A 10,765-nucleotide genomic window follows, 5' to 3' on the forward strand; every position below is an offset into this window, starting at 1 on the left:
TCTTTCTAATTGAAACTAAATTTATTATTTATACAAATATTATATTGATACTTTTATTAAAAATTACTTTTTAATATATTATATTATATTATTAATTCATGTTTTATTAATATTTTTTTATAAGATTAAAAATAATTAAATATAAATATTTTAAAAAACAAAATAAGTTTTTAAAACTGATGCATTATTAATCTATATGTTTTTATAAGAATAAATTAATTAATAACATTTATACAAATAATAAATTTGGTCATCTTCTAATTGAAATCAAATTTATTATTTATACAAATTTTATACTAATATATTAAAATTTATTAGAAAAATATGATTAACAATAAGTTAATAATATACAATAATGTAATATGTTAAAAAGTCATTTATAATAAAAAGTATCAGTATAATATTTATGCAAATAATAAATTTTGTCTCAATTTGAAAGAATATTATAAGACTTGTGACTACATAGTATCATGTGTGACTACATAGTATCATGTTTGTCTTCATTGTCAACTTGTCAATCATGTTTGTCTTCATTGTCCACTTACTCAATGCTTGCAAAGATATATAAGTGAGCAAACTTCTTGTTTATAGTAAAAGAAACAATGTATATAACTATTGTTTCTTCCTTTGCCAAATTCTTTACGAGTGTATAGTAAACATTGAATAACAAATTAATATAAGTAGTAGTAGGAAGTAAGGCTACCAAAGAGAGTTTTTTTTCACTAACGAGCCTTCACATATAAACCAAATGTATTATCTCTTTCTCTTTTGATTTCATTTACGTTTCTCCTATCATTAAAATTTAGTTACATCAAGTTGAAATTGAGAAAATAAAGAACATTATGAACCAATCAAAATTCAAAATAGTTTGGGGATAATTCTAAAGTTTTTACTTGGGAAAACTATTTTAAGGTAAAGGAAGTTAGAAATATTGTCTAGTACAGGTTTAGGTTTATTCAATATGTTCTGATATATTTGAAATCCGTATACCTTCATATATTTTTCCTTAGTAAGTATTTGAATTATTATAGTGTAAATTAATTCTTGTTATATACTTTGATCTTATTTCTTTATATTGTACAATAATTTAATTATCTGAAGTTATGAATTATCTTGATAAAAAATGTGATAATAAAATTTATTTTGAGTACTTATGATGAGTTAATGGAATGAGATCTTAAATATTGGAATGAGTGTGATTCGGGTAAAACTCTATTTTTTTGTTTACTTTTAACTGTTAGATGGAACTAAAATTCTTAAACACAGTCCATAACAAATATTTCTTTAATCTTACTGCTCTGATTGATAATTAGAGGTTTATGGTTAGAGAAATAACTTTCGCAATTTTGAGACAAATTTGAAGGTCAGTTTGTTTGGAATTTTCTAGGTAAAACCCTCGTTTGTACTTTGTAAACCATTAGATTGACCTGAAACTTTTACACATGGTTTGTAACACATTTTTCTTCAACCTGATCATCAAGATCCTCCATTAGAGATTTGTGTTTAGAGAAGTCAGTTTCATAATTTTATAGGAAGTTGAACATAATATCATTTTGTTTTTTAAGTAATTTCTGTAAAACCTTTATTCCCAATTATTTAACTGTTGGATCAGGTTGAAATTTTGAAAGATATTTCATGAATAAATGTTATATTAATTCTCCTTATTGATGGTAGCCCATTACTAGTAAAAAATATCCCTACCAACCTCCTAATAACCCAAAATATCAATGTATAGAATGATATCATCTTCTCTTAATCACAACACCAAAAAGAAGAAAAGGAAAATAATTTTCTTAATAAATTAAACTTATAGAGATCAATAATCTCAACTCAACTCTTGTGTGTCTCATTAGGGATATAATACGGCAACACAATTTATATTTTAGAAAGAATTTAGAAGAATTGAAATTTAGTGAAAATTTATGTATAATAAATAATTATTCTTAACTTATTTATAAATTTTCTATTCCTTATCTATTGAAAAAAATATCTTACACATTTAGACAAACATCATGAAAAGAATGATGGACAAAAGTAGTAAAATTTAAAAAATAAAGAGTGAAGTTAAACATTTATAATCTGAATGAAAAAAATTTGATTGACAGTTATAATTTTAGAAAGCAATAATATATTGATAATTCATACTTTTAGAAACCATGGTGTCACTTTATTTGTTTCACGGATTAATTTAAGTGTTGCAACAATTTTTACAACTAAACTAATTATTAATGTAAAAATTCAAGGATTATTTTTATTTTTTAAATTAAATAACAAATTACACTTTTAGCAAGTAGATTGGAAATTTATAATATGTGTATGTTACTCTACACATTATTCTATACCCTTTTTAAGTTAAGGTACCTAATAAAGAGTACTTGGATGCAGAAGAGCTACAAAAAGATACTTTATATATTCATAACGATTTGTTGTTTATAGTAAAGAAGAATATGAAATATAAGACGAAAAAATGATGCGTATAATCTAAGTCGTCTAAGTGGTTGTGATTGATACGTATATATGGAGATATTATTAGAGGTTTAAAAGTAGAAAATGGTATATACGTTGTGTAAAAGAATAAGCTAAAAGTGGGAGTAATGATGAGACGAAAATCCTATAAGTTGGCTGAGCATAAAGTATGTTGATTATTGATGCTATCATCTACTCACATAGCCACCAAATCCTACTGCACGATAATGGTGGATATACCAGAGGCTTTTTAGGGTGGTGATACACACAACTCATGACATGAAACATCTGTGGTGGAGAAATCCATGTGGTTCCTTAATTGGAAGGAGAATGAATATATAGTTTAAGGACCACCTTTGCCTTGTATTCTACAATATCCTCTTCTTATCCATATCCATTTCTCATCCATCTCTTTCGATGCTAATTCAATTCTATATTCTGCTTCTTCTCGGTCACCCTATACTCTGTTTAAACACGTAAATACAGTATTATCATCATCGTAAATCAAATCAATAGTATATTATATATATATACATATGTTGTAATGTTTAATTCTCAATGATGAAAAGTATGTCTACTAAAGTATATGAGTAATAGTATCATAACATACTTTACATTCATTTAACACAGAGTATAAAGATAAATTGATTATAAAAATATAAATTTTTGTATTTTTTTAAGAAAAAAAAGAGTAAAAAATAAAGTAAAATAATATCAAATTGATGTAAAAAATTTAGATATGTCAAGAGAATCATTTTTCTTTTAAATTTAGACAAGTTGTTTGATACATGTATTAAATTATGTTAGCGTTAAAGATTTTTTTGTTTTTTTATACTTTAGATTTTACATAATTTTGTTCTTCATAATTGTTAGTTATGAAATTATGGACAACTTTCACATTTTTTTATTTTTAATTTTTGTTGCTAATTTTTTCATCATGCATACTTAATTATTGTTTTCCGGGTTTTTTTTTTCAAAAAAGAATTAATATAAGAGATGTATTGCTTCAACTCATACAAAGTAAAATTACATAAAGGAGTTTATTCATTCCTAGTGAATCTTTCTCTCTTTCTCTTGGCCCTGCACAGAGTTTATGTTACATGTTAACATAATCAAAATTATAATATCATAATACAACAATTAGTATTGGCTAATTCCTGGTGATCCTCCAAAGTCCCTTTATTTATTAGTGCAAAATCTGCCTTTTGATTTTCATTTCTTTTAGAATAGATTTTGGCGGCTAGACATTCTTCAAAGCAAGTTAGATTAAAAAAAAAAAAAGATGATACCGATAAAGAAATACCTTAAAATTGTTTTTAGATTCAACATTTTCGTATTGCCTCTCTGCACAACCTAATATTCAATTTATACAGGAAGGTAATTTTGTGTATGTTGCAGAGCAAAAGTTATTGGTCTCTGTAGCATACTACACTTGTTTTACAAATATCCAAAACTAGTTCTATGCTATTAAAGAAGGATAATGTTTTTTAAACAATTTTTTTGATAATTTTTTTATAACAATATATGTGATTACTTGTGATTAGTCCGTTTCAAATATACAGACCAATAAAATAGTGACACATAGTTTATTGTCAAAAAATTGTTAAAAAAAGTTATTAACATATCATAATCCATTAACGAATTCCAATTATGTTGTCAGAAATCGCTACTTCTAATGTCTATATCCTGAACTATATATATCTCAATTAGGGATGACAACGGGTTGGGTTGGATACGTATAGGACCTACCCGTAACCCGACCCGATAAAAAAAAAAATTCACCCTCGACCCGCTACTCACACATATACCTACTTAAAAAATACTGCGAATATTTTAAAATTCATGGATACCCACAAATATTTAAAAAATTATATTTTTATAAATTATTAAAATGAAATTTAAATAAAATTACAAAAAATATATAAAATATAATATAAATTAAATTAAATATAAATTAAAATTTAATTTTAATTAAATTTAATCTTATAAAATATAAATTAATGTTAATTTAATTAAATTTATATTAATAAAATATAAATCAATTTTTTATTTTTATTTTTTGTAGTAGCGGATATTTGCAGATATAATAATATAATATTACACCTGACGTGTTTATAAACAGGTATTAAAATACTCGCTATCCGCAGCCCGTGAGTAGAAAATATCAACAAGTACTAACTATCCATCGTAGATTTTATCCGTGGATATCTTCGTACACCGCCGATTTTTTTTCTATCCCTAATCTCAATATATAATGTTGTTGATCAGGGATACCATCGATATTTTTGTTGATAGAGGTGTTTTGCTATCATAACAAGTTCCAAATTTGTCTTGAATTATGTATATTGGCTTTCTGTTGTCGTGTTTAACTTATAAACAATCTGTATTTCCTAAAAACCTTTTTATACAGATAAAAATCTTATGCAACTGATAGGGCAGCATGACTTTGGAAACTATTTTCACAGCTATACCCAGAGTTTTAGTTGTACTATACTAAAATCCTCTTTAACCTCTATCGTCTCATTCTCAAAGATCACCCTATATTTGTACATATGTATATTCTAAATTATAACTACCTACATACGCACCCATACCATATTATTTTTGTTACTTACTTGTATTTAAGGTTTAAAGTTATTTGCCAAACACTTTATTCTAGAAACTATTTTATCAGCATAATCTTTCATAATTAATCTATTACAACAAATCTTATTAGATCCAAAACAAACTTTTGAAATCATACAAAATTGATTGATTTGACTAGTAACAATAAAATAGATCATGTTCTATGAACCGATCCAAAATGGAATGAGTTAGATTCACATTTTTAACTCGTTTAATATGTCATGTTGACAGGTTAAAGTTAAAACGAACGAACTAATTCGTTTACACATTTTTTAATAAAAAATTTAAAAAAAGTTATTTTTTATTTATTTTATATGTTATTAAGGATTTAAATACAATATTATTGTAACGTAAATAATTAACGTTTATTAATTAAGTTTTAATTATTAGTTATAAGAGTAATTAAATTTAACTTTTCTTTTCAAAATCCTATTTGGGCTTCTTACACCAAAATATTGGGCTCCTTCTTACTGCACCCATGATTTTGACATTCACCCCCATGAGATGTTGAAAGGCAAAACTCCTCTTGGAAAAATGCTTATTATTATTAATATCTCAATATGAGGTAAGCAGTATGGATAAGGTTTAAGTTAACTAGACTAATAAGAAGAAACAGAAACACAGTTCCTGCAACATCTCCTTGTAACAAGATTTGGGGACACCTTCTATTTTATTATTTATTATTGTAACACAAAGAAAACAGAACAGAAATCACACAAAATAGAAACTAATAACTATGGGCAAAGAGAAATATAGACAGACATTGATCTATATTGTATGACTTATATCTTCTGCCCCCATTAGCCCTTTGCATTAGCTAGTTTGAACATCAACACATGGTGGCACAGAGAGAGGGAGAGAAAGAGGCAAGTGCTCATGTATCCTTCATTAAACTTCTCAACCCTCCTTAATTATGTTGTAGTTGACTGCTACCTTCCCTTGTTTTGTTTTCTGTTTGCTCCTGTTTTTTCTGTGCTTCCTCAACTTTCTTTACTTCCTTCTTCTCTCCAATCTCAATATCAACAAATCCACCACTGTTTGCTGCATGATTCTCACTGCTCACAGCTGTGTTGCCGTTTTCTTCATTCGTAGCATTGTCTTTCTGTTCTGGCAGCTTTTGATCCTTACCTGGCGTGTGCTTTCTGTATATAAAATACAGCACTATCTGAATTGTTCCAAATGTGATACCCACGAAGTTCGGAAGCTGTCCACAAAAATTAAAAAAAGAGAGAGAAAAAAAAATAATTGTTACTCACTATTTCTATTTATCAATAAAGATGCAGCATATCCCTGAATCCAAAACGAGTTGTCATTATTATGTTAGATTTTTTGAGTACTTACTGTAACATAGATGTCCCTCAGGAGAATACCGTATGCCAACCACATAATTGCACTCACTGTGAGAAGAAGTGACAGAGTAATAGGCATGAACTCTACACTTTTGGTGCGAATAACCACTTTCTGGAATTGAACAAGAACAAGATCAACCATGCAAGTATTGTGTTTCCTTAGTAGGTATAGTTACCATTGTTTTTTGTATAAATATTTCTATTTCTTAAAATTTGAGTAAAAATACAATCAAAGTATAGTGATCGTCTTTTCATTAGTATGTCTGTCATATACTTACCAGAAAAAAATAGTTATAATCATATAATTATTTTCTAACATACAAATGAAAAGACGAATTCAGTAAGTCATGACAGATATAATTTGAAGAGTGTTTGTTTTTTAAAGAACTTATAAAAAAAGTTGGTTTTTTATAGCTTTCAAAACATCAAACTTACGAATAAAGTCTTCTGAATACGAAGTCATTAGTAGTACGAGGTTAAATCCTTAAATAAAGTTTTGACTCAAACTCATCATTCTATATTATATATATATATATATATATATATATATATATATATATATATACTCACAATGATGCTCAAAGGTGCTGCAAAAACACTGGTAGAAAGAACAACACAAATCCATCCAAGAAGCTCAATACGGGCTGTTCGTTCTTTTGCTAGAACGTGAGTGAGAAGAACAACCAAGAAAATGACTCCAACGTTGAACAAGAAAATCATCTTGAAGGTAAAAAACTGCAAGTCCAACCATAGTCTCAAATTAATTACCGTACATATATATAAGAAAAATTTATGACAGAGACATAATAAGTGTCATAGAGATAAATTTAACAATATGTTTGTACGCACCCTAGCTTTCCTGGGACAGTAAGTTATATAGATGACAAGGTAAACTGTCTCTATGAAACAACCAAATGCGTTGATGGTGATAAGAAGTATTTCTCCTGTCTTTATGTAAGCATAAAAAATCCAAAGCATTGAGGTGAAGAGTGCAGCAACGTAAGGAAGTGATTGGAAACCTTCTGTTGTTTTCTTCTTACAAACTCTATAAAACGTTGGTCTGCAAACATATAGTAATCTTCATTAAACATATATATAGTTACGCATCAAAATTCACAGACACATGTAAATGAACAAGTGTTTTACTTACACTGGTGCTAGAAAGCAACAGAAGGAGACTAGGTTACCTACAACCAACGTTCACAAATTCAGAAAGGTATATCAGTTCATCTCTTGGAAAGGTAAGACATGTATAGAAAAATCAATAATGTAATCAAAGATAATAATTTTCAGTCACTAAATTTGCATTATTTTTAGCCTTAATACCCATAATTCCAACAGCAAAAACATAAGGGGCATCATTAGCCATCGTAAGATGTCTGAGAAATACTACTCCCTTGATTGAAAAAGGAGAGAAGAGAGGAAGGTTTGCAGGGAAGGTAGCTCTAGTTTTGTGTGCCACAAAGGAAAAGGGAAATGAAAACCCTTATATATATATACAAGGTAGGATTTTTTCCATGCATGAGGAGATAGTGAAACACATTATGTTATGAATTCAATCAATGATATTGATGACAAATAATACCAAGGGGTTGCATTCTACAATGTTCTAAGTTACTTTGAAGGGCATGCATCTAATTTTTGTGCCAACTCAACACATTATTGTAACTAGTTGGTGTGATGTAGTTCTTTAATTAATAGTTGGGCCAACCTTGACTTATAATTGTATCTTTTCCAATGCAGAAAACCTTCCCTCACGTGACCCATCTCTATTATTTGCACTCTCCTCTCACATTCAGTAAGTATGAGTTGCTTGTGTTAGGACTTGGTACCTTCATCATATTTTGATGATGTTCAATCCGCCGCCAAATAACTACTGCTGATTCATCCCATTATTGCCACAGGTAGGTCACCAATCTTTCATGAGTCAGAGATGAGGAGACACGTGTCACAATGAGGTGATCACCATGGACTGTTGCATTGCAACAAGTTAGGAGTGTATTAATATAATTTGGATTCAGAAGAGAAGAAGATTTGCATGTAAATCCAGCTCTAAAACATGTTAATGGATGATAGGGTTTTTGAGTGTCACACGTGATGGAAGAAGTCAAAGTTGTCCTCGTGATTAACCTAAATGATGTGTCAGCTTGTGGTCTGCTGACAATTATTCAGCGGCTAACTGTTTCATATAATTAATAAATGGTTCAATTCTATTATGTTTAGGGTCTTATTCTTTTTTTTGAACAATTCCTCTAATATCTTTTCATAAATCGATGATAATATAGTAAAATCACTTGTTATAAATTTAAAACAAAAAATAACCATATTCATGTTAAACTAAAATACTTGAACGTTTGAATAAATATATAATATAATTATCAAATTTATAAAAAAATCTATAATTTATAAAAAAATCCACCATCATAGTAGACTAGACTCAAATTTCGTCGATTCTTGTTGGAGACGGTTCAGGTTAAGTTGGGTATACGTCGAGTTGGATTTAGATGGAATTAGAAGAGATTCAAACAAATTAAACCAAGTCAAGTCGAACATGTATTAGGATAAGAGATCTTGTCCACATCTAGTTCATCTCATTTTAAGTTGAGCTAGATCGATCTCACATCAGATTGAGGTAATTCAACCTATATCTAGGTTAAGCCAAGTTGATCAAACCTCGCATTTCAAGTTATGTTAGATCAAGGACAGGCTAAAATTGATCAAAATTAAGTTAGGCCAAGCAAGATTGAGTTGAGATTAACTAAGTAGATCGAATCAGACTTAAGAGTGATTGAGACGATTCCATTCAAATTAGATCGTGTTTGATTGAAACATTCAACCCATGAAGTTGAGATTATGTCAAGCTGAATTGGGATGATTCCATGTAAAATCGATGAGGTTAATCCCACGTCAAATTTAATTTAATTTACAAAGTGATTTTAATTAAATTTATATCAAATTAAAAAAATCTAAATCAATTTGATGCAGTTTTTTTTATCATCAAAGAATAAAAGAATAAATAAACATATATATATATATATATATATATATATATATATATATATATATATATATAACACTTATGGGATACTTTAACCCTTTTATATAAATATGTACATTTACCCCTCTAGATGTACAAAAGGCCCAAAACCAAAAGCCACTACAAAAATCTTCACATAGGATAAGCAAAACATATAGGTCAACATGTGATTCAATACCCACCAATGATGTAGGAATTCAATACAAATACAAACACACAGAGACTTAACACTTCTTTGCTCACATAGGAAGTTTAATCAAAATAAGAGCCTATTATGCATCATTACAAAACAAAGAGAATAAACAGAGTCTCCAACAACACTCTAAGTTCCTAGTGTTATATATATTCCCTTCAAAGTGGGAATTGTTGGTCTTGAGTTCTTTGTCTTGTCTTCACAATTCTGTTCTTGTTGCCACTCTCCCTTTCTTCATTTAGATGATGTTATTTTTTTAACACATGAAACATGTATTGTATACCAAGATTACCAATTCACAAGGATTTTAAACATAAGGAAAGACACAAATTACGAATCTTATGTTTCATTCAAGTCTGTGCATTCATGTGTGTTAACCAAAAATTTCTTCCTAGTCTACCTTTCTTTGTCTAAAATTTATTCCATTTCTATGTTTCCAAACTTTTTTTATTATTACTAGTCACATATCTATCCAAATGGTCTTTTCCTTACTATTAATGTTGCGGAGCTTGATTATATGTATCAAAGGCACTCGCATCCATCTAATTTATTTTATTAAATCTAAATTAAATTTAGACTAAATTTTAAAAAATTCACTCCATGATCATCTCTAACTATTATAGGACATAAACCCAAAATCCTTATTTTGATTGAGCTAGAACCTTTTAAAGAACTAAAAAATGACGTTTAATTATCTCTTTGTAATACTTCACTTGTGTTCTTATAAAGGTAAACTTTAAGCTTAAGTTAGGTTTCCCTTTCATGACTTCATTTTATTTATTTGTGACTATTTGTTTTTTTTTAATTTTAATGTATGATAGATTTCCTAAGTGTTGTTCTTTTATGTAAAGTTTCTCCATAGGGGAAACTGACCTCTTCCTCTTCTCCCCTTTCTTTCATTTAAAGTTTTTTTTTAGGATTCTTTGACCTAAAAACTTACCGCATGTGTTGAAATAGACCCTACTTTATATTAGGACGGATTCAAAGATGAAGTACGTAAAACACTCATTTTGGGTCTAAAAAAAGACCTAAAAAAATATTTTAGTACTAAATTAATTATGAAATTATGTTTAGGAGAAAAAGACCTCAAATTTT

The 10,765-nt window shown here is 28.3% G+C and overlaps 1 protein-coding gene across 1 annotated transcript; it reads right to left on the reverse strand.

Moving 5' to 3' along the window:
* Positions 1 to 5,731: 5,731 nt before the first annotated feature.
* Positions 5,732 to 7,920, reverse strand: LOC124836277 (bidirectional sugar transporter N3-like). The gene is made up of 6 exons (XM_047311404.2): positions 7,767 to 7,920; positions 7,591 to 7,627; positions 7,290 to 7,500; positions 7,011 to 7,175; positions 6,433 to 6,552; positions 5,732 to 6,295 (listed from the first exon to the last, which is right to left on the reverse strand). The coding sequence occupies exons 1-6, from the start codon at positions 7,807 to 7,809 to the stop codon at positions 5,999 to 6,001; spliced, it is 873 nt and encodes a 290-aa protein (XP_047167360.1). The 5' UTR covers positions 7,810 to 7,920; the 3' UTR covers positions 5,732 to 5,998.
* Positions 7,921 to 10,765: the final 2,845 nt, after the last annotated feature.

The sequence above is a fragment of the Vigna umbellata genome, chromosome 1 (assembly GCF_029865625.1).
Source record: "Vigna umbellata cultivar VRB3 chromosome 1, Vumbellata_1.0, whole genome shotgun sequence".
NCBI lineage: Eukaryota > Viridiplantae > Streptophyta > Magnoliopsida > Fabales > Fabaceae > Vigna > Vigna umbellata.

Coding starts and splice junctions, on each gene's coding strand:
- LOC124836277 (XM_047311404.2), bottom strand. CDS start 7,809: ATGGCTAATGATGCCCCTTATGTTTTTGCTGTTGGAATTATGG. Junction 7,628..7,766: donor TTTTGCTGTTGGAATTATGG/GTATTAAGGCTA, acceptor CGTTGGTTGTAG/GTAACCTAGTCTCCTTCTGT. Junction 6,553..7,010: donor CAGCACCTTTGAGCATCATT/GTGAGTATATAT, acceptor GTTCAATTCCAG/AAAGTGGTTATTCGCACCAA.